Source organism: Helianthus annuus, chromosome 7 (assembly GCF_002127325.2).
Source record: "Helianthus annuus cultivar XRQ/B chromosome 7, HanXRQr2.0-SUNRISE, whole genome shotgun sequence".
NCBI lineage: Eukaryota > Viridiplantae > Streptophyta > Magnoliopsida > Asterales > Asteraceae > Helianthus > Helianthus annuus.
This window is the reverse complement of record NC_035439.2, coordinates 4,026,718-4,053,807: the sequence shown is the minus strand read 5'-3', so window position 1 is coordinate 4,053,807 and position 27,090 is coordinate 4,026,718. Positions and strand designations below refer to the sequence as shown.

The 27,090-nt window shown below is 36.6% G+C and overlaps 2 protein-coding genes across 2 annotated transcripts in view; one reads left to right on the top strand and one right to left on the bottom strand.

The window, feature by feature from the left end:
- Positions 1–18,872, top strand: part of LOC110867651 — a 29,071-nt gene extending 10,199 nt beyond the window's left edge. The window contains exons 25-48 of the mRNA XM_022116660.2: positions 4,643–6,386; positions 6,466–7,577; positions 8,133–8,261; positions 8,348–8,503; positions 8,596–9,177; positions 9,253–9,324; positions 9,845–10,303; positions 10,389–10,572; positions 10,700–11,402; positions 12,245–12,361; positions 12,518–12,791; positions 12,863–12,976; positions 13,092–13,175; positions 13,309–13,359; positions 13,433–13,612; positions 13,709–14,034; positions 14,841–15,194; positions 15,725–15,788; positions 15,899–16,045; positions 16,153–16,257; positions 16,332–16,442; positions 16,529–16,633; positions 16,743–16,812; positions 17,913–18,872. Of these exons, the coding sequence (XP_021972352.1) occupies positions 4,643–6,386; positions 6,466–7,577; positions 8,133–8,261; positions 8,348–8,503; positions 8,596–9,177; positions 9,253–9,324; positions 9,845–10,303; positions 10,389–10,572; positions 10,700–11,402; positions 12,245–12,361; positions 12,518–12,791; positions 12,863–12,976; positions 13,092–13,175; positions 13,309–13,359; positions 13,433–13,612; positions 13,709–14,034; positions 14,841–15,194; positions 15,725–15,788; positions 15,899–16,045; positions 16,153–16,257; positions 16,332–16,442; positions 16,529–16,633; positions 16,743–16,812; positions 17,913–18,607 (7,938 nt within the window). The 3' untranslated portion in view covers positions 18,608–18,872. The remainder of the gene's footprint in view (positions 1–4,642; positions 6,387–6,465; positions 7,578–8,132; positions 8,262–8,347; positions 8,504–8,595; positions 9,178–9,252; positions 9,325–9,844; positions 10,304–10,388; positions 10,573–10,699; positions 11,403–12,244; positions 12,362–12,517; positions 12,792–12,862; positions 12,977–13,091; positions 13,176–13,308; positions 13,360–13,432; positions 13,613–13,708; positions 14,035–14,840; positions 15,195–15,724; positions 15,789–15,898; positions 16,046–16,152; positions 16,258–16,331; positions 16,443–16,528; positions 16,634–16,742; positions 16,813–17,912) is intronic.
- Positions 18,873–19,448: 576 nt separating this feature from the next.
- On the bottom strand, positions 19,449–21,157 carry LOC110867653 (NAC domain-containing protein 67). The gene is made up of 3 exons (XM_022116662.2): positions 20,859–21,157; positions 20,194–20,441; positions 19,449–20,106 (listed from the first exon to the last, which is right to left on the bottom strand). Exons 1-3 carry the CDS (start codon positions 21,049–21,051, stop codon positions 19,666–19,668), a joined length of 882 nt encoding a protein of 293 aa, XP_021972354.1. The 5' UTR covers positions 21,052–21,157; the 3' UTR covers positions 19,449–19,665.
- Between the last annotated feature and the right edge of the window lie 5,933 nt (positions 21,158–27,090).

Genomic DNA, 27,090 nt, shown 5'->3' with positions numbered 1-27,090 from the left:
GTAGGTGCATGCATATATTGACAAACCTTGTTCACTGCATAGGTAATATCCGGCCGTGAGAGAGTAACGTATTGAAGAGCCCCTACCGTTTGACGATATTTCGTGGGATCATTCAGTTGTGCACTGTCACCGAGAGATAAAACCTGAGAGTTGCTCATTGGAGATGGGACCGGCTTAAAATCAATGAGACCAACTTTAGTGATGAGCTCAGAGATGTACTTTCGTTGGGACAAAATTATATTTTTGCCATGGGGAATAATTTCAATTCCCAAGAAGTAATGAAGAGTCCCCAAATCTTTGACAGCAAAGGCCGAACTCAATTTAGCAATAACATCATTAATGGCCTGCGGATGGTTACCTGTCACAATGATGTCATCTACGTAGACAAGCACATAGAGAAGGAGCCCATTTCTTTTAAGAATAAAGAGAGAGGGATCGGTCTTGGACCCCATGAACCCGAAACTCTGAAGGGGTGAAGAGAGCCGATGAAACCAAGCTCGCGGTGCTTGTTTCAACCCATATAGGGACTTATGAAGAAGACACACGTGGTTTGGGCGTGCCTTGTCCACAAACCCCGGAGGTTGTCGCATATACACAGTTTCCTCAAGATTGCCATGCAGAAATGCATTTTGAACATCCAACTGGCGCATAGGCCACTGGTTCATAACAGCCAAAGACAGAAGGACCCGTATGGTGGTAGCTTTAATAACGGGACTAAAGGTTTCTTGATAATCAATACCCGGTTGTTGTCGATATCCCTTTGCGACAAGGCGTGCTTTGTGACGAGTAACATTGCCATTTTCATCCTTTTTCAACCTGTAAACCCACTTTGAGTCAATAACATTAGTATCCTTGACATAGGGAACAAGAGACCATGTACCATTCTTGACAAGAGCTGAAAACTCGTCATTCATAGCTTGACGCCACTCCGGAGACTTGTTAGCAACGGTAAAGGATGTTGGTTCAGAATCAGTGGAAGAACCAACAGAAGTATGATACGCGGACGGCGAGAAACGATCGGTAGGCTTGGGATTTGGTCGCAAATGGGCTGGGCGGGCCCTCGGTTGGGGCTGATTGGCAGCCGAAGAAGGCTGGGCAGCAGCTGAGTGGGCTGGAACAGAAGGAGTAGGGTCTGATTGAACAATTTGGTTGGGTGTTGATGGCTGATTAGGAGGATTTTCAGGTGCCGGAGGTGAAACCGGTTGTGGGGAAGTTGGAGTCGAGGGCATGGGTGAAGCGGGAGGCTGTGGAGTGGAGTTTGTAGGGGTAGATATTGGAACCGGTGATGGAAAAGTGGAAAAATAGGGGTCGGGAGTTGATTCAGTTTGAGATTGGGGTTTTGGTTCACAAGGAAAACACTTTTCATTAAAACGAACATGACGAGCGATGTAAACTCGTTCAGTTGTGAGATCAAGACAACGATAACCATGATGAATGGGACTATAACCGAGGAAAAGGCACGGTGTGGACCGAAAATCCATTTTGTGAGAGTTATAAGGGCGAAGATACGGAAAGCATTGACACCCAAATACTCGTAAGAACGAGTAGTCCGGAGACCGTTAAAAGAGATGTTCATAAGGAGATTTGTGAGAGTAAGTGCGAGAAGGCATGCGATTAATGAGAAAGACCGCTGTTTCGAACGCAAAGTGCCAAAACCGTTGTGGAGCATAGGAATGGGCTAAAAGAGCTAGACCCGTTTCAACGACGTGTCGATGGCGACGTTCAACGATGCCGTTTTGCTCACTCGTGTGAGGGCATGAGCGTCGGTGAATAATACCGAGTGAGGAGAAGAATGGTGCCAAGTTTCGAAACTCACCACCCCAATCGGTTTGAATGTTTTTGAGTTTGGTGTTGAACTGACGCTCAGCCATGACAAGGAAGGATTTGAAAGTTTGGTAAACGTCAGATTTTTGGGCAAGAGGGTAAAACCACATGTATCGCGTGTGATGATCAACACATAACATAAAATAACGATGGCCATCAAAAGAAAGAGTGGGAGCGGGTCCCCAAACATCACAATATATTAAATCCAAGATATTTTTACTATGAAAATTTGAATAATTTAAAGATAACTTAGAAGATTTCCCTAATTGACAGGGAGTACATAATGAAGGACAAAGTTTATTTGAAACAGGTAAATGAAAACTAGAAACAATAGAATGATATTTGAAACAGGTAAATGAAAACTAGAAACAATAGAATGAAAAACACGAGCATGAGGATGTCCAAGTCGCTTGTGCCAGATGGTGGAAGATGCTTTGGTTGCAGTGAATGAAACATGTGGAAGGGACTTCAATTGAGGAAGGCGGAGTGAGTATAGACCACCATCACTTGGACCCGTGAGTAGGGTAGCACGTGTAGACTCGTCCTTCACAACAAAAAAAGACGAATGAAATTCAAAAAAGACATCATTTTCATTACAAAATTGTTGAACAGATAAAAGGTTCTTTTTGATTTGAGGTACATGAAGAATATTAGATAACTTGAGAGTTTTGTTTGGGGAATAAATTTTTGAAGAACCGATATGACAAATGGGAAGAGGGTTACCGTCGCCAACGTGAAGTGATTCGTTGCCAAAGTATGCTTCAGAGTTGTCCAGGCTTGCTAAGTCTGGAGTAACATGACTGTTGGACCCCGTGTCAGGATGCCAAGATGCTGCAGATTGTGATCCAGCTTCAGAGAAGGCAGCATAGTTCGCCTGTGGTTGTGACCGACCGTTGGAAGAATTCGGTTGATTTGGGCATTGAGCCGGGATATGACCGATGCCACACCTATTACAATGGCCATAGACAGTGTTTTGAGTCGAAGCCCACGAGAATTGGTGTGGCCGATTACCGCTACGAGTATCATCACGGTTGCTACCACGATAATTACCGCGGTTACCTCCACGATGGTTACCACGTCTATTTCCCCTATTAGAAAAATTCCGATTAGCATAGAAAGCTTGGGGCTGAGGATTAGGAGATACCAAAGGATTGAGTTGGAAACCGAGATTGGTAGCTAATTGTTGCAGAGTTTGAAGTTGCGATTGTTGCAGAACATTTGGCCTTAACAGTGGATCAGCTGCCGTGACTGCGGTGAAGGCCTGTGGGGCTGCAGTTGTAGTCCTGTGCATGAAGTCATAATCACTAAGGAGGCCGTGCAGTTCTACAAAAGTGACAGCAGGAACACGCGCCAGAGCAGAAGATTTAAAGCCATTGTATTCCGAACGAAGGCCAGAAATTGTTAACATGACTAGATCTTTATCTTTAACGGGTTCACCGATGTTGGCTAGGGCATTCGCGTACTGCTGAGCCCGAGCAAGATATGCAACAGGGGTTTCATCCCCTTTCATTTCAATTTTCAACAGCTGTGCTTTGAGTGTAAACTCCCTAGAAGGATTATTAGGTGCATACGCACGTGCGAGGGCAAGCCAAAGTTCTCGAGAAGTTGTACCTTGAACATGCTGAAAGGCGGCCTCTGAAATCGTGGAGATAATAATCATTCTAACGTGAGCATCGTTAGCAATCCAATAAAGATGGCTCGGATTGTCGACAGAAACGGTATCCGTTGTAGCAGCAGTTTTGGGTGGGGGGCATTTTATTGTGCCATCAATATAACCAAAAAGATTATTAGTAACAAGAAACGGTTCGATCATCGCATTCCAAAACCCATAGTTGGTGGGTGAAAGAGTAAAGGCAAACTTATGAGAATTATGGGTTGTTTTCTCTGCAGTTGAGAAGGGAGTAATCATCGCCATCAGAGTGTTGTAGCAGCGATTTTGATAGCTGATCAGATTGGTTGAGGTTGATTAGGGTTATGACAGGAAAAAAAAAGGATGAAGAAGAAGGCTGCGATAGGTGTTTTTGGTTTTGTCGGCAGTTTAGGGTTTTAGTTTCTCTTGGCTCTGATACCAAGTAGAAACGTAAAACAGAAAAGTTGTTTATTGAGATTGCATTGTGAGAGCTTACATAGGGAAATATATAAAAAGAAATGTTACACTTAGGTACCACAAGAATACTAGGGTGAAATAATTAGTCCTAAATATATATATTGTCTAACAATATTCTTTAAAATAAATTTTGTATTTTTCATTAGAAAGATTACGAAAAATCCAACAAAAATAAATAAGTACTTAACATAACTACCCAAACATAGCTGACATAATTAACACAAAAATTAAGAAGTTTGTCAAACTTTAACACAAACTGAAACGGTCAAATGAGGGATGTTGGCGAAGGTGTATAGTATAACTATGGTTTTAAATTTTCAAAAACCAAAACTAATAAAATGAAAATATAACATAAAACAATCTTCAAATGAACGAACACAAATGAACATAAACGAGTGAACATAAATGAACACATTACTGAACGTTCACGAACATAAACGAACGAACGCAACCTCTGTATATGTTCGTTCGTTTAACTTGTCGAACGGAATTTTGTGTCTGTGTTTGTTCATTTATTAAATGGACGAACAAATACGAACTTCCCGCTGAACTGTTCGCTGAGCGTTCGATTCATTTACAACCGTAAATTTGATATATTTCATTCTAAAAGTTTAATTCCCTTTCAAATCTCATAATATCATGTACCCTTTCAAGTCACTAAATTTTTTCTTACTTATCCATTAGCTCGCATGCTGTCTTGTTTGGTTTCAGGTTTATGTAGTGGTGGCAACTATTTGGGCACGCTTGTCGCCATCAATAATCGGTGCAATTTTGGAACTTTACGAAAGTTTCAGTACGCTGCATCATTCACCAGATTTGGTGACATCAGAAACAACATCGTCACATGATTCAGATATAGACAAACCAAAAAAGACCAACACTTCTCGGATTTCCGTTCTAGCTAATCTGGAATCCGCTAGTGTCATTGTTGATCTTGAAAACGGCTTAGAGGCTAGCTGCACATTAACTGTTTCTCTGCAGGACTTGGATATTAGGTTTGTTATTATGGGACCCACAATCGCTTGCTGGATATGCACAAGAGCTTTAAAGATAACATCCCGTTCGTTGGAAAGCGGGGAGGATGTTATCATATGCTTATCTGAAAGTAATTATTCTCCGCATTCTTCACAGCTACAAGAAGAAGAATTAAATGTTTCACCTAACGGGTGCCTCATGTTACATTATGACGGCGATTTAGTTAACCACAAGTTTAGCATATGGTTAAGTGATCTTGATCTTCATTGCTACCCGTATATTATCGGATTGCTTGTTGACTTTTTCAACAAGCTATCTGAATATACTCCTTCACATGCTGGTTTCAAGAATCAAGATTTAAGTAATGGTTTTCAATCGGGTTCGTATTTTGACTTTCAAAGATTTGGTTGCTCAAATTTCTTCCAGACTGGTTCATGTGATTGGGCGAGCATCCCAGTGGATCATTATCCGTTTGTGACGATACACAAGGACAGACCGCTTCTTAATCTTGAAAATTCACTTATTAACATCAGTACAGACTGGAAAAAGGTTTTTAAAATAAGAGAGAGTAAGATAAACAGTTCGAAATTCTGTGCAAAAAAGGAATTTCAGAAACTACACATCCCGTTGATTGAACATGAACATGAACCGTTGGATCATGACCTTGTAGATCTGGTTGTAATCAATCTTCATTTCAGCAGCATAAGATTGCATCTTCATGACTCTAAATGCATCGTCGCATCTGCTACGCTTCCTGCTGCTAAATCTTATTTGGCTGTACATAATGACTGTTTGGATGCGTTTTGTTCTACTGAAGGATTAATCCTCTCTTCTTACTGGTGCCCTCAGTCTTTACAAGATTCCCTGTGGGGCCCAATATCACCGAATCTTTCCCCAGTGATTAATCTTCGTGTGAAAAAAATGACATCTAGTATTGAACTGGATTTTAGTATTCAAAACGTGTCGTGCGTTTTACCACCTGAGTTCCTTGCTGTTCTCATCGGTTACTTCTCATTGCCTGATTGGAACTTTAACGCCAACGAATATAACGATGAAGGGGTCAACCTTAGTTTGACTTACAAGTTTGAGATATTGGATTCGATTTTGTTTGCACCGGTGGTTAATGCAGATCGGCAGTTTCTAAAGCTTGAAATTCCACAAATGTACTGCACATTTATCGAGTATTGTGATTCTGATAGTCTTTTAAAAGAAATTCCCGCTGAGTGTTGTGTTCCAGATAAATTCATTTCAGATCAAAATCATAGTTTGAATTTATTCGGGCGGGAGTTATCTCTACATCATATTCTTTTGAAAGACGAAGCTTCTGATTCCGTGAAATTTAATCATGATATTGAAAAAAGTGTCGGATTGATCGCACCTTTTAGTGGTGATTTATGGATCAGAATACCATATGGATCTACTGCTTCTTCCTCAACTTGTGTCATGTCAAGAATTAGCAATTTCCAACTAATTGTTGAAGGTAGAACATTATTTTTTTTTAGATCCATGAATACGATTTTGTACATATGTCATATTTTTAATAATTATTTTTTTTACAGGAAATGACACTATTGGTTCCTTTGGAGCATTGCAAGATGTCGTTGATGAGTTATCTTCTGTTGAAGATCGATCCCGATGTTACACTACTGATGTTCTACAGTTTCTCCATTCAAAGAGGAATTCTAAAGAAAATCATGTTCCTGTTGAATCTTCAACTGTCACCTTCACAGAAATTCGATTTTCTATCCAATCTGTGTCGGTAAATATTTACCCTCCACAGACAGAATTGGTTTCTCACGAACTTCTTGCCAAAATCGACATGAAATTCACATGTTCAATATCGTTAAAAAACGACAAACCTCACTGTTTGAACATGTCGTTCAGTTCGTTACAACTCAGATCCCTGTTTAACTCGGTTGTTTTACTGGAATGCACATCTTCTACCCAAAATGGACTTGTACTTCAGTTAAACGTTCTAGTGTCGGATGCGGGTGAAAATCAGCTTAATATTACTCTTCCTTGTGTTAACATTTGGTTATTTTTATCCGAATGGGGTAAAGTCGTTGACTTATTTAATGAGGAATTAAAGAAATCCAGTTTGGATCGGGGTTACCATGTTGATACTCCGGAAAACGCATCTCCATCTGCCACTGTGTCAAGTTATTTATCTTCAGAAGACGTACTTCAACATCCGTTCTCGCATCCGTTCTCGCTAATTGTGAAGTCAAATCATATTGGAATAAAGATTTGTGTTCCTGTTCGAGAGAAGAATTCATTCAGTGACTACAGTTTTCTCTCTATTTATTTGCAAAGTAGGTGCACTGAGATGAGTGTTAATGGTCAAAAAGCAAATTTGAAGTCAAATATCGGGAAAACAACAGGAACAGTTGAGTTATGTCAGAACAAAAGGGTTCATTCTTGGCCACTTTTTCAGTTATTGCAGGTTGATGTTGAAGCAGAAATTGGTAATGATGACATGGATCATATGCACTTGAAGACAGATGTTAACTGTGATAATCTTGATGTTTGGCTTTCACATGACGTATTTTACTTCTGGCAAACTATGCATTTTGTGTTTCCCGATGACACCGGGTCTCCTCAGTTTCCACCGTGTGATGTAAATTTTAGATTTTATCTACAGAAGCTTTCCCTGCTTTTGACTGACCTAAAGGTATGTGTCCATTTTTTATTAACTATTTTAGGATAGGACTATTAACGAGATAACTTTTGGAGTAAAATGCCATTTTCGTCCCTGAGGTTTGGCCATTTTTGCGACTTTCGTCCAAAGGTTTGATTTTTTCGCATCCAGATCCAAAAGGTTTGAAATCTTGCCATTTTCATCCAACCCATTAACTCCATCCATTTTTTAAATTAAGTCAGGGGTATTTTCGTCCTTTTACCTTTATGATTCTTCCCAGTTTACCACCCTCTAGTTTACTCAGGTTTGTTTTTCTTTATGTATATGTAAAAAAATAAATAAAGAAATAAACAAACGAATAGGTAAACAGACGAAAATACCCACCTCTGACATAACGTTAAAAAAAGGATGGAGTTAGCGGGTCGGATGAAAATGGCAAGATTTCAACCTTTTGGATCCAGATGTGCAAGAACAAACCTTTGGACGGAAGTCGCAAAACCGGCCAAACCTTAGGGACGAAAATGGCATTTTACTAAAAATTTAAATTATTATGTTGATGGAACTTATGTTTTGTATGTGATCATTTAGTGGAGCTCCAATGGCTCTCTTCTAGAAGTTTTCATGGGAAGTATGCTGTTTCGTGGTATCATAACTGAAAACCTAATGGAAGGAACAATTGAAAGTGAGCTTCAAGTGAACTACAATAACATTCACAAGGTAAAATAGTTGTTGCACCATGTGACATTTCTTGTCGTGTAGTTTATGTAAATAATATTAATTATTTACCTGCTTTATTTTTGCAGGTTTTGTGGGAACCTTTTCTCGAGCCTTGGAAATTCCAAGTAAGCTTAAGAAGAGAACATGGAAAGAGTGCCCTTGAGAATAGCGCAGTCATGACTGATGTTCATCTTGAGTCGGCAATGAATCTCAATGTTAACATTACTGAATCGTTTACCGAGGTATTTAATTATTAATATCTTGTATTTTCTGTTTTAGACGTCTTTCACAATCACTTTACTAATACCTTTTCCCCCTAATTTTCATTTCAAAGGTCGCTTTCAGAGCGTTTGATATGGTTAAGGATGCATGCGATCTCACGGAACCAAATATTCTTTCCGAAAACTCAAGATTGACAACAGGCACCAGTGAGAACACACTTGCCACCAGATACGCCCCTTACACACTTGAAAATCTAACTTCACTTCCTCTAGTGTTTTACATCTACAAAGGTTCTCAAACTGTCGACGGATTCAATACATCATCGTTAAAAGATGGAAAATTCGTGCAGCCAGGCTCTTCATACCCAGTATATATTGACGATACTGAGCCCGATGACAAGAATTTTAGCTTTAGGACCAGCCAGTCTTCTGACAACTTAGGTGACAGACATGTTGCTGATGCACAACATCATTACATCGTTGTTCAACTTGAAGGAACTTCCACCATGTCGACTCCTATTTCTATTGATTTGGTTGGCGTGAGCTTTTTTGAGGTGGATTTTTCTAATTTGTCGACTAATTTAGGAGTTGAAAATGGTGCGGATATTACTAAAGGTGTTAGTAGCTACGTTGTTCCCGCGATAATTGATGTTTCAGTTCAGAGATACACAAAGTTAGTGCGTCTGTACTCCACTGTAAGTCCAACTCGTTAGCCATGTTTAAGTCGGCATTATTATATGCACCTCTGTCTAATGGTTTCTATCTTCTAGGTCATACTCCTAAATGCAACATCAGTGCCATTTGAAGTGCGGTTTGATATTCCTTTTGGCGTATCTCCCAAGGTATCCATCCACTTGTAAAAACATTATTGAGTAATATGCCATTTTCGTCCCTGAGGCTTGGCTAGTTTTGCGACTTTCGTCTAAAGGTTTGTTTTTTCGCATCTGGATCCAAAAGGGTTGAAATCTTGCCATTTTTATCCGGCTCGTTAACTCCATCCATTTTCTTCGTTCAGTCAGGGGTATTTCCATTTTTTTTGCTAACAAAGGGTAATTCGGTCTTTCTCAGGGTTATTCAGTCTTTTTACGTAAAGTGAAAAAGACCGAATTGCCCTTTGAGTTAGCAAAAAAGACGGAAATACCCCTGACTTAACGGAGAAATATGGATCGAGTTAACGAACCGGATGAAAATGGCAAGATTTCAACCTCTTGGATCCAGATGCGGAAAAACAAACCTTTGGACGAAAGTCGCAAAACTGGCCAAACCTCAGGGATGAAATTGGCATTTTACTCAAAATTATTTTATAATATTACTGGAGTTGATGTGGCATATATGTAGTCTCATAAAGTTTTTCAATTTCAGATTCTGGACCCAATATATCCGGGTCACGAGTTTCCTCTTCCTCTACATTTAGCTGAAACGGGCCGTATAAGATGGCGTCCACTTGGCAGCACGTACCTTTGGAGTGAAGCTTATAGTATTTCTAGTATTCTTTCTAACGAAACTAAAATAAAAATTAAAAGTTTTCGTGCGTTCGTCTGCTACCCTTCTCTTCCAAGTAGTGATCCTTTTCGCTGCTGCGTATCAGTGCATGACATGTGTCTGCCTTCGATTGGACGAATAAACAAGGGTTCATCATCTCTTTATGTTTATGATTCCTTAAAGCAATCAGACAAGATAGAAAATCAAGATCACTCTAATAAGCGGTGTATTCACCTGATTACGTTAAGCAATCCTTTAATAGTAAAAAATTATTTACCAGTTACTGTATCTTTGATGATTGAGAGCGGTGGAGTCACACGTAACATGTTGCTTTCAGAGGTTGGTAGCTTGTTATGGATTTTAACTGTTTTTTTCACTTTTCACTGTTTTATCACTATATTTATTTCATTTTTAACATCTGCAGGTTGAAACTTGTTTTCATCATATTGATTCGTCGCATGATCTTTCGTTAACGTTTCATATTCATGGTTTCCGACCATCTGTTCTGAAGTTCCCCCGTGCAGAGAAGTTTAGTGAAATTGCTAAATTCAGTGGAACAAAGTTTTCTTCTTCTGAATCCGTTAACTTTAGTTCCAATACCTCTAAAGGTGATGCATACTTGATCCTTCTTCTTCTCTCTCCTCTCTCCTCTCTCTCTCTCTCTATACACACACACACACATATTATACACACGGACACAAAAGCTGATTTTTGTGGCTGCTGGCTTTTGTTTAGCTTCGTTATATGTGACAATGGAAAAGGTGATGGTTGCATTTTCTGGGGCCCGCGAAATCTGCATATTTGTTCCGTTCTTATTGTATAACTGCTGTGGCTTTCCCCTCATCGTTGCTAACTCTACCAACGCGCTGACGACACACGGCTGCACCGTGCCTTCTTGTTATGATTTGGATGAGCGAGACCTATATTTAGGCAAAAAAGACGGTCTCGGCCTTTTGTCTTCTAATCAGTTTCTGCATAATGACGGTACTAAGAAGTTTCCGCAAAATAGTAATCTTGTTTCCACTAGGAAGAGCTTGGACACGTATTACGGTAAGTCTTTGAAGAATATAGAACCACAAACATCATCCATGAATGATAAGGGGAAAGATTCAGTTCCAAGAAGTCCATCAAATGTGAAACTGAATGATTCTGATGAAACAAAAGGGAAAAAGGTCAATTTTTGTATGTATTCGCCTGATCCTAATATATCTTCGAGTGAGATTATGGTTAGGGTTAGTCGCTGCCAGTCTGATGCTGATGTGGAAAGTAACCTTGACTACGCATGGTCTAGTCAATTTTTTCTTGTTCCACCAACTGGTTCAACTACCGTTCTTGTTCCTCAATCATCAAACAGTGGTTCGTATGTGTTATCTGTATCTTCTAGTGCTGTTGCTGGCCCTTTTTCTGGAAGAACAAGGATTATTAGTTTCCAGCCCAGGTATATCATGGTTTGACATTTGCTGTTGTAATAGTTATTATAGGTGGCAAAATGGGTGGGTCCAACGGGTTGGGTATAGGGTCCAAACGGAATATCTTTAGTGTGAGTCAAATTTCAAAATGAGTTGGGTTGGGCTGACCCGCAACACTTTTTGTCTAAAATATATTTTTCTTGAATATTTAGCCTATCATATATAATGAGAAAAGTATATATATTTTCAGTATTGATCTAGTGGCTTATTTTTGTGGGTCAAAACAGGTTGGCGTGAAAATGGTTTATGTTTTGTGGGTCAAAACAGGTTGAGTTGGGTTGACCCACAAGTCCACAACACCTTTTGCCCAGAATTTGTATTTTCTGAATATTTAGCCTGTCAGTTTTTATGAATAAAATATATAGTACACAGTATCAATCTAGAAATATTGAATGAAATGATTTGGTGTAATAGGTGGTTCCGTGGTGTTGGGTAACGAATCAAGGATGGTTCGGCTTAAAATCGGGTCGAGTTGGGTACACTTTTTTTTATAATTTATATTTTTGACATGATCAGCCTGTCAAATTTGATCCAGAAAGTCATTATTTCAGTATATCTAATAACATCGAATACAATGATTTACGTGGTTTAATCATTGGACCAGCAAGACCCGTTTTAGCTTTTTTTATCTACATGCATGACCCGTTTTAGCTTCATTTTTTATCTACATGCATGACCCGTTATAGATAAAACAAAACCCCAATTAACCCATTAATATGTAAATGGGTTTAAAGTGTGACCTCTAATGGCTACTGTGAATCATTAACTTTTCATCCTTTATTGATCTTTTATCGATTTTTTTATGCTCCAGATATGTGATTAGTAACGCAAGCAGTAAGGACTTGTGCTTTAGGCAGAAAGGATCTGACTTTATATATCATTTAAAAGTTGGCCAGCACTCTCATATACATTCGACAGATATCACAAGGTAAATAATTTTATTTGATTTCTTTTTATGCATTAAAATACACTTTTGGTGGCAAAATATAACCTTAATATTCATAAAGGGTAGATATTGTTACATGTACTTCCTTGTCATTATCTTCTATCTATCTGATGCTTTATATATACATGCAAATGGCAGGGAATTACTCATTTCTGTTCGTTTTGATGAACCCGGATGGCAGTGGTCCGGATGCTTCTTTCCAGAACATTTAGGTGATACACAGTTGAAAATGCGAAATTATGTTTCTGGTGCAGTTACTATGGTACGCGTGGAGGTGCAAAATGCTGACGATGCAATTAGAGATGCAAAGATTTTCGGGAATCCTCATGGCGATTCTGGGACAAACTTAATTCTTTTATCTGATGATGATACTGGTTTTATGCCATACAGGATCGATAATTTCTCAAAGGAGGTTCGTTCTTAAAACATCATGTACAGAAATTATCACATTCTGGATTTTTGAATAGACTTTGTTGGTTGCAGAGACTACGCATTTATCAACAAAAATGTGAAGCATTTGAGACCGTTGTTCATTCTTATACATCTTGCCCTTATGCATGGGATGAACCCTGTTACCCACATCGCCTAACCGTTGAGGTGTGGTTACATTTAGTTTTAGAAATTTCTAGTGATACTTCATCTATCATCCGTTTCATATATTGTGATCAAGTACAACGTTTTCTCACTGTTTTTCTGTTTTTAATCTCCCAAGGTGTTTGCCGAGAGGGTAATTGGGTCTTTTACCCTTGATGATGCTAAAGAGTACAAACCAGTGTGTTTACCTGCAACTTCTGAGGTACAATTGATAGCATTTTTTATTTCCTTAGCATATTTAGATATCTTAATCACTCAAGTCACAAAATTAGCTAATATGATTTTCGGTTGATTTATATGTAACTCGCTCGATCACCCATGGTTTTATTTAACAGAAGCCTGAAAGAAGATTGTTATTATCTGTCCATGCTGAAGGAGCATTAAAGGTATATATAGTTTCGTATTTCAGATGCAAATAATGATTTTCATAACATCATTGATATCTTTACGATAATACAGGTTCTCAGTGTCATTGATTCAAGTTATCATAGTGTTGACGATATAAAAACCCCAAATTCTTCTCGCCTAAATGATAAAACCGAAATTGACCAAAGGCAGGAAAGTTCCGTTATTTACAAAGAAAGATTATCGGTCGCAATTCCTTTCATTGGGATTTCCGTTATTAGTTCTCAACCGCAGGTACCATTACTTGAAAATTAGCTACAAAGTACAAACCGAGGGTAGCTTAGTACTTTAGTCACTTTACCATACTTTTGAATTTTTCCTGTTTTGTAGGAGTTGCTCTTTGCTTGTGCAAGGAACATGGTGATTGATTTAGTTCAGAGTTTGGACCAGCAAAAGTTTTCGTTAAAAATTTTTGCGTTGCAAATTGATAACCAACTTCCGACCACACCTTACCCTGTTATATTATCTTTTGACCATGAATACAAGCAAATCCCGACTTCTCAAATGATAACTAAAGATGATAGTTTGAGGGTAAAAGGGGGACACATGAAACAATTCATATCCGACAGTTCATGTGAGCCTGTATTGTCATTGGCTGTAGCTAAATGGAGGAACAAAGATAGAGCGTTACTTTCGTTCGAGCATATTAATTTAAGGTGTGTGCTATAATAAATGGGTTGAGATTGTCATCTGTAGGTAGGCTTGTAAATGAACCGAACGAACACGAACACGGACATATAATCGGACACAATTTTTTGTTCATGTTCGTTTATAAAGATAAAATAATGGCCATGTTCATGTTCGTTCATTTAACACCTAAACGTACAATTCACGAACGTAAACGAACATAAACAAAGTTAAATGAACATAAATTAATAAACAATAAACAACACAAATGAACATAATTTACTAAACATAAACGAATATAAAGTAATTTTTAATTACGGTGAATTACATTGAAAACCCCATTTACTAAAAAGCCCAATTACCAATTAGTTATATTAAGTATTTAAAAAGTTCCTTTTATGTTTAATATTCGTGTAAATTGAAACGGACATGAATATAATAGAATTTACGGTATAATGGTTTCTGCATCTCATTCAACAAACAACAAACCCTTTAAATAGGGATGAGTACTAGAGAACCCTACCACTATTTTAGGTAACATAATCCTAATATTATTAAAATCCTAAATAACCAAATCAAATAATAATAATAATAATAATATATATATCTCTAATCAATAATATCGTCTACGAGAACAAACATAAACATATGTAAATAAATGAACATAAACGAACGCTCACAAACATAAATGAACAAAAAAGTGTGTTCATGTTCGTCCTTGTATTAATTCAACTTCCCTTCGAATCAGTTCATGAATAGTTCATGAACGTTTGTTCGTTTACAGGCCTATCTAGGAATTACTAATCTTTATTTTTATTTTTCTTTCTTGCTTTAGAATGACAGATTTTCATCTTGAGCTGGAGCAAGATGTCATTTTAGGTCTGTTTGACTTTTTTAAGACGGTATCTTCAAGGTTCCATAGCAGAGCCACGCCACATAAGGATACAGTCATGCATCCTCTCTCCTCAAGTTTCAGTGTAAATATGGCAAGGAAATTTTCTGACACCCATAAAACTAAAAAGTCAAATGGGGATCCTAGATTTGTCGAAAGTCAAAATCAAACCTCTCCCTTGCTGCCATCAGTTGTGCCAATTGGAGCACCCTGGCAGAAAATCTATCACCTAGCACGAAAACAGAAGAAAATATACGTTGAAGTGCTTGAAGTAGCCCCCGTCACTTTGACGTTAAGGTTATTCACCCATTCTTTTTTGCATGATTTTTATTTGTTATTTAAATTTAGAGTAAAATGCCATTTTCGTCCCTGAGGTTTGGCCAGTTTTGCGACTTCGTCCAAAGGTTTGTTTTTCCGCATCTGGATCCAAAAAGTTTGAAATCTTGCCATTTTTATCCGGCTCGTTAACTCCATCCAAGTTTCTCTGTTAAGTCAGGGGTATTACTGTCTTTTTAGACATTTTTTTTATTAAACTAAAAAAAGAAATAAAGATTCACCTCTGTTGACTTTATTTCTTATAGTGTTTTTAGTTTAATAAAAAATGTCTAAAAAGACGGTAATACCTCTGACTTAAAAGAGAAAATTGGATGGACTTAATGAGTCTGATGAAAATGGCAAGATTTCAAACCTTTTGGATCCAGATGTGAAAAACCAAACATTTGGACGAAAGTCGCAAAACTGGCCAAACCTCCGGGACGAAAATGACACTTTATTCTTTAAATTTATACTATATGCTCACTTGTGGGCGTAATTTTTATTTTTTGCAGCTTTTCAAGCAGTCCGTGGATGCTAAGAAACGGAATACTTACATCAGGAGAGTATCTTATTCATGTAAGGCTGACAATTGGATTAAATATCTAACTCTAGTTTGGTTCATTCAGTTTTTTGAATTAAATCATGCATTATTTTCATTAAACTTATTTATTGTATCTTGTGTATAGAGAGGTCTAATGGCTCTTGCTGATGTGGAGGGAGCACGAATTCATCTGAGACGATTAACAATTTCTCATCAATTGGCTAGCTTGGAATCCATTCGAGAGATCTTGACCATTCATTACACACGCCAACTTCTTCATGAGATGTACAAGGTTCGAGTATTGATATGTTTTCGTTATTTGTGATCCAAACATTCCGTTCCAGTATATGAATTGTTTAACGGTATCTTTAAAGTTTTAAACACACGGCGACCGTTCAGGTTTTTGGTTCTGCTGGGGTTATCGGCAATCCCATGGGTTTTGCAAGGAGTGTGGGACTTGGAATCAAAGATTTTCTGTCGGTTCCAGCCAGGAGCTTTATGCAGGTAATATAACGTCGCTTTTTAGCTTATAGAATATGCCGTTTGATCTATATATTTTGTGAATTTTTTTTTTCCAGAGCCCAGCTGGACTTATCACAGGTGTGGCACAAGGAACTACTAGTCTTCTTAGCAATACAGTTTACGCTATTAGTGATGCTACCACTCAAGTCAGTAGAGCTGCACACAAGGTATAATTTGTTTACTCGTTCAAAATTAAATAAACAGTTAACTTCTTTATTCATTTTTTGCGTTGTTGAGTATTATTTCTTTGTAGGGTATTGTTGCCTTTACAATGGATGACCCCACTTCAACGGAGATTGAACGGCAGCATAAGGGAATGCCATCTCATGGCAAAGGCGTCATAAATGAACTTTTGGAGGTTTAGTTTTTTGCCTTTATTAAACTCTTGTCATGCTATTAAGTAATATTATTCTTGCTACAATTCCTTTCTTTGTCCGCTATGTAATATATATATTTTTTAATTTCAGGGGCTCACTGGTCTTCTCCAGTCACCAATAAGAGGAGCTGAGAAACATGGCCTTCCAGGAGTCGTATCAGGTACAATTTTGTAAATAATAAACTTTGGCCGGCTTCAGCCTGATACAAGAAATTTACATTTTAAAAAGCTAATACTAGTTTTTTTACCTGCCGCGCGTTGCAGCGGCGGCGTACACGAAATGATAACGTATAGACTACAATCGACTTGACTCTTTTCCGAACTAAATTTACGTGAAAACGTGTGATAACTCAAATTTATACTGTCGAATCAAAACATATTACATTTGACCCGATTGGTTTCCAAACAAAATTTACATCAAAACGTAGTCCATTTCAAAACGTACATATCAAACAATCAACCATACCCAGTAAATCCCATAAATAGCAAAGCTACTTATAGGGTCTGGGGAGGGTGGGATGTAGACAGACCTTTCCTCTATCCCTAGGGATAGAGAGGCTGCTTCCAGAGAGACCCTCAGCTCCAAAACGAACATCATGCCAACACATCAAGTCAAAGAATATAGAAAAAAGAAGTCACCTATACCAAGAAAGTGATCAAAGTGATCAAAACGTACATAAAAAACATTTTATAGTTGACCCAACTCGTTTTCAAACAAAAATTACGTTAAAGCGTAGACGAACTCAAATTTATACAGACACGTCCATAATAATAAAAACATAAGAAATTAGTTTTACGGTAAGCTCGAAACTTTAGAAACTCGAGGGGGTCAAAGTGACATTTATAAAAGTTGGGGTTACCATTTGTCATTATAGCAAAGTTTGGGGGTAGAATGGGTTAAAAGTTTAAGGGTTAAAAAGAAGTTATAAAGTATGGGGGGCCTTTTTGTCAAGTTATAAAGTTAGTTTTTGTCAAATTAGAAACTTGAGGGGTGAATTTTGTCAGTTTCAAAAAGTTGAGGGGTGATTTTTGTCTAATCAGAAAGGTGGTCGGCACCGACCTTTCAATCTAAGATTTATCTAATTTCACATGTTACTTGTTTAAATTGTCGTGTGTTGACCCAACCCAACCCAGCCCAGCTTGTATTGACGACCTGTTATTCAACCGATTTGCCTGACCTATTCATTTTCTATCTCAATACTATCCAAACAGAACTACTGGATCCTGGTTTACATATTCTACATCTTTCACCCTTTGGCAGGTTTTGCTCTCGGAGTGACCGGGCTTGTGGCACGACCAGCCGCAAGCATCCTAGAAGTCACGGAAAAAACAGCCCGAAGTATAAGAAACCGAAGCAAACTCTACCACATGGGGTCCCACCAGCTGCGGGTCCGTCTTCCAAGACCGTTACGACAAGACCACCCTTTAAAACCGTATTTATGGGAAGAAGCCGTTGGTGTATCCGTATTATCCAACTCAGATGACAACTTGATGTTAAAAGATGAAACCCTAATCCTATCAAAACCACTCAAACAAGGGGGCAAGTTCGTAATCATCACCGAACGGCTTATTTTAACCGTTAGCTGTTCGAGTCTTGTGAATTTAGGGAAACCCGAATTTCGCGGGGTCCCGGCTGACCCGGATTGGAACATAGAAGCTGAGATTACTTTGGATAGTGTGATACATGTAGATAGTGATGAAGAACTAGTGCATATAGTGGGGAGCAGTACCGATGTGGTTTTAAGGAACTCGAACCAGCAAAGACGGGTTGGCGGGAAAAGATGGTATAACCAGCCTACGCGGGTCCCACTTTTTCAAACGAACTTGGAGTGTTCGTGTAAAGAAGATGCGGGTGAGTTGTTGAAGGTGATTTTGGTTATGATTGAGAAAGGGAAGGAGCGTGGGTGGGGCGGGGTACATCGGTTGCATCAGAGTGATGTTCGGCAAAAGGGGTAGTGTACATTCTTTATATCTAGTTGTACATTAGTTGTAGATACATGCCATTAGGAAGGGTGGTGTGATATCACCATCATCATCAATCTAAAGCTAGAAAATTTAAAGTTATAAACACTAGAAACGAACATTACGATATAGGAGAGAGAACTCAAGAGCCTGTAAAAGGTGGAAGTTTTGGTTTACTTGTTCACTTTTGTTGCTATTATTATGGGGGTGTTTCGGATTTGCTTATTTAGATGGGCTATATTCCTTTTGCTTTTTTTTTTTTCTTCTAATTCGAGTGTGTTCGGATTGAGACGTAGTTCTGGTCATGTTTGAATGCATCAAGTTATGTATATGAAAGTAGTAGTATCTTGTATATTTTTATTTCTCAAGTTTAATAATGTTTTTTCACACTTAAAGACTTTAAGTAAAGTTTTCAAGCCCAAATCATAATCCTTATTGGGCTCAATTAGCCCACATCTAGAAAGCAAAACCAAACTGTTTTTACAAGTTGAAAATCAGAATTGTTTCGTCGTTTCGTTTCGCTTTTATGCAAAAGCTCAACCATCATCATCATCATACTCAGTTAATTCCACCAATAACAAAGAAAATGTAGGGTCTGAGGAGGGTAGGATGTAGACAGCCTTACTTATGTCCTTTAGGAATAGAGAGACTACTTCCAGTGAGACCCTCGGCTCGATAGTAGTTTTGCATCAAGCCTTGGACATAAGGCACATAACACTCAACAATTGAGACAAAGACCGATTAGTGTATCTACCTGTTAAAATTAGTGCACTTTCATTTTTGTCATGTGATAACGTTTAGCTGTCAAATTAGACATTTTGGCTCAAGATTTAGAGGTGCTAACGATATTCCCTTCAACATCTCAAAATTGATTACAAATTAACATGTAGAAAAAAAAAAAAAAACACTTCTCTCAACTTATTTACACCAATCAAATCTTCATATTCTCTAACCATATTAAACTGAAATTTGGAAAATATGGGTGTTTTAACTCTAATGAATCAATCTATGGTACAATTACTCACAATTCTAATCCTAGTATGATCAAAACCCTAATAGGAAAAATATTGTTGACTTGTGTTAAAACTCATTGGCATCTCATAAAGGTCATGAGTTGGAGGCATTGCTTCTAAGCAATGATGTAAATCTTCAAGACTCAAACCATCTAGCCAATCATCCCCATCATCAAGATCCTCTTTTTGTATCAAACTATCCAATAATCCCATGTTTAGCTCATTAGCATCTTCGAGTTTGGTCAAAGATTCAGCGGGCAAGTCGCCTGAAAACAAGACGTCACCTTCAAAGCTACCACCAAACTCACCATCGGAATGTTCGAATGAATCAAAACTGTCACTGTTGTTACTAGAGCTATTCTCTTTTTGTAACGGTAATATAGGATGAAGATGATTAATGTTGTTATCTTCGGGTACGATGATCATCTCATTCGGATCATTCTTCTTGTTGTAAAGACGACATAGAACCCAATCATCCAACTACAAGCATCAAAACACAACCATGTCAGAATCATTCCGAAAAAATAAACAATTATCAAATCAATTTAAAAATAATAATAAACTCACCTTAGAATCTGCATGTCTATATTCATGCATGATCCAATTCGTCTTAATCCCTTTAAGCCCTCTCCCCGCGTAAAACACCAAGGATTTCTTGATCCCTATCGTGTCGGATTTAGACTTAATAGGTTTATCCGCTCCGGTTGCTTTCCAGTACCCGTTTCCTGTGACCCGGTTTGGTCTTGACCCGTTCGGGTATTTCCTATCTCTTGGTGTAAAAAAGTACCATTCCTTTGTTCCAAATAAGGCCATTTCTGAAAAAAAGAAAAGAACATTAGGCATAATCAAAACTTATTAGAGCTATAACCTATAGTAGGGATGGGCAAATGGTACCAGGTACCAGTACCGTATGATTTAGCGATTTTGGTACCGATACCAAACCGTACCGGGTATTTTCGGTACCAGTACCCAGTGGGGAAGCTTGAGATTTCCGACCGGGGGTAGAAAACGTATATACCCAAAAATTTCTATAAAACCGGGGGGTAAAAAACGTGTATACCCAAAAATTTCTATACGAAAACTACATGCTTTCCACTACTGAGCGAAAAGTTCGGGGGCTATGCTACGCCCATTCCAGTACCATTTTTTAGGATTTTTAGTACCGGTTGGTACCGAGCTCATCCCTAAACCTGTGGTTGTACAATGAAGAGAATTTGTAAACAACGTAGTACCAGGAAGCTCCCAGGGTTCATGTTTGTAGATATCGACATCCGCGATGATCTTGGACGTCGAATGGGACTTCCGACAAAGGTAGTGAACGATGAGCTCCTCGTCGGTCGGGTGAAACCGGAATCCAGGTGGCAAATTCAGCTCAGATTCAGCATCTTTAACTCTCTTTGTTACTGATTTTGTTGGTGATCTCATCTTCTTCTTCTACTGCAATTGAAAACTAAAACTTGATTTGAGTTGGATTTGTAGTTGATAGATAATGTTGTTTTGGATTGGATTGAAGGTGGAAACTGGAATATGATGAAGGCAAACGGAGGCTTTTATACATGAGGATGGATGAGTGATGACAGTAGTGTGAACGAGAGGGTGTTCCATTATCCGACAAGGGTCCCACATATAAACAAGCTGTCTTGATGATATGGATCACGTGCAAAATAACCGACACTATCTTTCTTTCCGACATAGGGTATTATTTTTTTTTAAAGAAAATCGTACAAATCAACCTTTATATTATATCGAAATTGCACTTCATTTCTTTTGAAATTGACAAAATCCAACCTTTATGTTCATGTTTTGTAACATTTTATAACCTTTACAACTAACATCGTCCAAAAACTCATTTACATATTATATATTTAGCATGTGAGGTAACTTAACTGAGTTTTTGGACCACGGTATTTATAAAGGTTATAGAACGTTGCAAAACATGAACATAAAGGTTGAGTTTTACCGATTTCATAGTGAAAGGTATAAAATGTAATTTAGGTATAACATAAATGTTGATTTATACAATTTAGTCTTTTTTTTAATAACAAACTAATATTCTAAATGGGGCTACTGACGAAATTCACTACATCAAAATACACTCATCTTCTGAACCGGGGAAAACCCTCACTTACGGCCGAAACTCGTAAACACTTGTCCGAAGGCAATAGAAGGAATTAAACCTAGATCATTTGGAACATCAGGTCTCTCACTTACCACTATACCACTAGCTCATTGAAAACATAGGGTATTTTATATTAATAAAGTTACTTAGAATAAAAACAAATTAATGGTATTAGTAGGTTTTAATACGTTGTGTGTTTGAAAGGATTTATTTATTTTGGGGTGTGGGGATGGGCGGATGGGGTCGTACTCTAGTCTATAATCTGGTCCACTTGCATGTCTTCATTCAATGTATCTGATTCTTCATTTCGGGAATATACTTTTTCTTTTACGGTATAATTTATACAAAATCATTTAGGGTGTAAGGAGTGGTTAAACACTTTGAAGTGGCAAACCAAAAAACCGACCAATCAAAGCGCGCCATGTCAATCAGTTAAAAATGTTTAAACTTTGCTGAAAAGTGTTGGCAATGGTTTAAACATTTGGTGAAGTGGTAAACTTTTTAAATAAAAAAAGGAAAAAAATGTGATTGGTTGAGATTGGAATGGACCCCACCCCACACCCCCCCTCTCTCTCTCTCTCTCCTTCCTCCCTTTCCCAAATCGGTGTTGCCTCACCGATTTAACTCCAATTTCGTCAAACATGTATGCGGCAATGGGGTTGGCAGTGGTTTGCCGCCCATTGCCGAATCGGTGAAGGGAGTTTGCCGCCTCCACTCCTTACCCCCTTAGAGCATTCACATCCAAGGCATCATATTCTCAGTGTGGTGTTTTTAAAATATAAAAAGTATAAAAAGTGGTTGTGAGTGGAGGTGAGAGAAAATGTTACTGTTCATCTGTATATTTGGGGGGACACTGTTCACCCACTATAATTTTTTAATATATATTGAAAGTGATTGTGAGTGAAGGAGAGAGAAAAATGTAATGATAAAGGTATAAAAATATTATTTAATTGAAAAGGAGAGAGAAAAAATATTTGTTTTTAGTGTAAATATATTGATATAAGAGTTGTTTTTTAGTGGAATGTATGTATAATTTTAGGGGGTTGGATGTGAATGCTCTTAGACCCAACTCCTCCACCCCATTTCTATATGATGCATTAACTACTTACATTTTAATTTAATATACTAAACTTATTTATCAGGTTAGTTTTGTACTAAAACTAGTTAATGTTCCGTTCGCGTTGCGGGGCAATAGTCGAATAATGAGCGAGTGTTAGTCAGCTCATTGATGCAAAAAACAATTAAATCGAGTCAACCAATTAAAACAAAACACTTTTATACTTTTGATAAAAAAAACTAAAAAATGACAATATTGTAATTTTTAACTGAGGAAAAGTTGTATTTTTTGACTGGGGTAAAATCGTAATTTGCCAAAAGCTAAAGTAATGGCAGTACTTTAAATTTGAACCAGAGGCAAAAGTGTAAATTTTCATAGGGGCACATTCGTAGTTTTGAACTTAGGGTAACACCGTAATATAAATTTGAACTAAGGGCACAATCGTAATTTTAAGTTGGAGGCAAAAGCACAATTTTATTTTGAACCGAGGGCAAAATTGTAATTTTGAGTTGGGGACAAAAACATAATTTTATTTTGAACTGAGGAAAAAATGTAATTTTGAATTGAGAGCAAAATCACAATTTTTTTAACGGGGAAAAATCACATTTTTGAACATAGGGCAAAATCGTAATTTTTAGCTGGGGGCAAAAACAAAATTTTATTTTGAACTGGGGGCGTAAAGGTAATTCTGAGCCGAGGGTAACCACAATTTTATTTTGAATGGAAGGAAAAATCGTAATTTTGAGATGGGGACTAAAGCGTAATTTTATTTTGAGCTGGGGCAAAACCATAACTTTAAAGAGGGAGAAAAACGTGATTTTAGAATGGATATAAAATAATAAACTGGTTGGTCCAATGAGAGAGTGCCAGGCAAAGTCGTAATTTTGAATTGAGGGCAAGATCGTAATTTTGATATGGGGACAAAAAGCGTAATTTTATTTTAAGCTGGGGGCAAAAACGTAATTTTAAAATGGATATAAAACAATAAACACGTTGGTCCAATGGGGGGAGTGCCAGGCAGCTGCCTGACACTATTCCCCCAATTGGTAAATGTATATGTAGAATAATAATAATTTATTTTCGTGTTACTACTATATAAAAAATTATAGAGCTTGTTGTGAAACTAGGTTCTAGACGCGCGTATTACACGAGCTGTATATATATATACTAGATTAGAACCCCGTGTATTACACGGATTGAATAAATGTAATTTTATATATTAAATAATAAAAAGTTATATCTTTATGAAACTCGCATATTGTACGGGTTAAATAAATGTAATTTTATATATCAAATAATAATAAAAAAAGTTATATCTTTAAAAACCATGTGTATTACACAGATTAAATAAATGTAATTTTGTATACTAAATACTAAAAACGCCGTATCTTTAAAATAACCGTGTATAATCGGGTTGAATAAATCTACCAGATGAGAAAAAAATTACATCCTTAAAAACCCCCTTATATTATACGTGGTGAATAGATCTAAAAAAACAGTTATATCTTTAAATACCATGTGTATTACACAGATTAAATAAATATAATTTTGTATACTAAATACTAAAAACGCCGTATCTTTAAAAAACCCGTGTATAATCGGGTTGAATAAATCTACCAAATGAGAAAAAAAATTACATCATTAAAAACCCCGTATATTACACGTGTTGAATAGATCTAAAAAGGAGTTATATCTTTAAAACCATGTGTATTACACATATTAAATAAATGTAATTTTGTATATTAAATACTAAAAACGTTGTATTTTTAAAAAACCTGTGTATAGTCGGGTTGAAAAATCTACCAAATAATAAAAAAAATATATCCTTAAAAACCTAGTGTATTACATGTGTTGAATAAATCTAATTTTACATAATAAATGATAGAAAAGTTATATCTTTAAAAACTTCGTGTATTACACGGGTTATATAAATGTAACTTTATATAGTAAATAATAAAAGTTAAATTTTTAAAAACCCCGCGTTTTACATGAGCTGAATAAGTATAATTTTGTATACCAAATAATAAAAAAAGTTATATTTTTAATAAATTAGGATAACATTTAATATTAATTTATTATTTATATATTTAATATAAGATAAGTAGGAAAGAGAGGTATTTGTTTTAAAAATATATTAAATTAACAATTTAGATTTGAGGATAATATTTTATGAAAGTATGATAAGATTTAATATTAATTTATTATTTATTTATTTATTTAGTTAATATAAAATAAGTATATATTTGAGGATGCCTTCAATGAATGACACGTGTCCAAAAGTTGGTTTCTTTTATTATAGTAGATAGATATATATATATACACACAACATTTATAAATCTCTAAATACATAATAGGACTGAAATTACATTTTTACATATGATAGCGGGAACGATCAATTAGAGTCGTATTTTGTTAGAAAGATTCAACTGAGTAACATGTTTCATTAAAAAAAAAACAAAAAAGTGAAATGACCAATGTGTCAAAAGTTTTTAAATGCTTATAATGTTCTTAATCGTTTTATTAAAAAAGAAATCTAATATCATACTTTTGATAATATGTTTTCGCTAGTCATAAACAATATAACAAACATTACAAAATGTCGATATATAAAAAATAAGAATGCACAACAGTTGTTGAAACGTTGGCCGAACATGACTCATATCTTTTGACCCGTAGAAAATCACCCGTTTTGACATGAACCCGTTACAACCAAAATTGAAAAATAAAGAGCAAGGATATTTTAGTCAATCGTATCTTTTCTCCCTTCCTCTTTCCCTGCAACTTCAAAACCCATTATTTTCAAAAACCCACTATCTTCAACTTTTTCTTCACTTTCTATTCAATAATAACTACATTATAGTGCGATTTTCGTCATCAATCAGTGATTCAAACACTCAATCAACATGTTCTTCAACTTTTTTTTGAAGAAATCCAGTTTAATTTCATATAATTTCTTATTTTTTCCCATAATTTTTGAAGTGAATCACTCAATTGGTTCTATTCGATCGTTGATAAGTGTTTCTAACATTCAAATTTCGTCAATCGTTGAAGAAATCCGAAGAAATCGGTTTCGATCTGTGCAAGAACCTTTTTGAATTGCGTTTTACGATCTGGGTTTTTAAATTAAGTCATTGCGTTTTACAAAAGAATGAAAAAACACATTTTTTGTGTTATTAGTCGGTTGCGTTTTAGAAACAACACATTTCTTTGTTTTTAGTCCATTGCGTTTTATAAAAAAAGGGCATTTCTTTGTGTTTTTAGCTTATTGCTTTTTAGAAAAAAAGACATTTCTTTGTGTTTTTAGTTTATTGCGTTTTAGAAACAAAACATTTCTGTGTGTTTTTAGTCCATTGCGTTTTATAACACAATAAAAAATAAATTTGTTTTATGCTTTTAATCCATTGTGTTTTATGACACAATGAAAAAAACAAATCTTTTTGTGTTTTTAGCCCATTGCGTTTAAGACCTGGTGTGTACTGGATTGGTATTGAAATAGAAACATGACCATTTTAAAACAGAAACATGACAATGTGAAACCTTTTTAGACAGGTGAGGCACTAAACTGACACGATCATGTTAAAACAAAACACGATCATATTGTGAAAACCAATTGCGTTTTAGACTTCCAGTGCACTAAACTGACATGATCATGTTAAAACAAAAGATGATCATTTTGTGAAAGTCAACCGTTGCGTTTTAGACCTGGAGGTGCACTAAACTGACATGATTATGTTAAAACAAAACATGATCATGTTGGTAAAGTACCCTATTGCGTTTCAGACCTGGAAGGTGAGGTACGTTTTGAAATTAAACTGACATGATCATGTTAAAACAAAAACATGATCATGTTGTGAAACCCAACCCATTGCTACGTTTTTGAAACTGAAAGAACATGATCATGTTTAACATAAGCATGATCATGTTGAAACATGATTGCGTTTTAGACCTGGATACGTTTTAGTGTAACACCTCGAAATTTTGTGTCCAATGATGTGTTAACACGTGTCATTTGTTTACACGTGGCATCTATAATAAATAAAGGACTAATTTTGACAAACCTTGAAAGTATATAAATTCGAGGGTTATAAATGTCAACAAGGGTAAATATACTGTATAGTATCCCTAAATAATGCTTAAACCTTCAAACGAATAAATTATAGATCGTACAAATATAAAACGCGGAAGAAAGTGGGAGATTACAAACTACAGGGGTTAACTGTGTCAACATGTTTAATAATACCTCTGAGTGACCCTTTAACGTCCCAAAGACTTTGTAACGGTATTATAC

Excerpts from the sequence above, each read along its gene's own strand:
- LOC110867653 (XM_022116662.2), bottom strand. The coding sequence starts at position 21,051 with ATGAGATCACCAACAAAATCAGTAACAAAGAGAGTTAAAGATGCTGAA. Across the intron at positions 20,442-20,858 it reads TGAACCCTGGGAGCTTCCTG|AAATGGCCTTATTTGGAACA; the intron begins GTACTACGTTGT and ends TCTTTTTTTCAG. Across the intron at positions 20,107-20,193 it reads ATAGACATGCAGATTCTAAG|TTGGATGATTGGGTTCTATG; the intron begins GTGAGTTTATTA and ends TGATGCTTGTAG.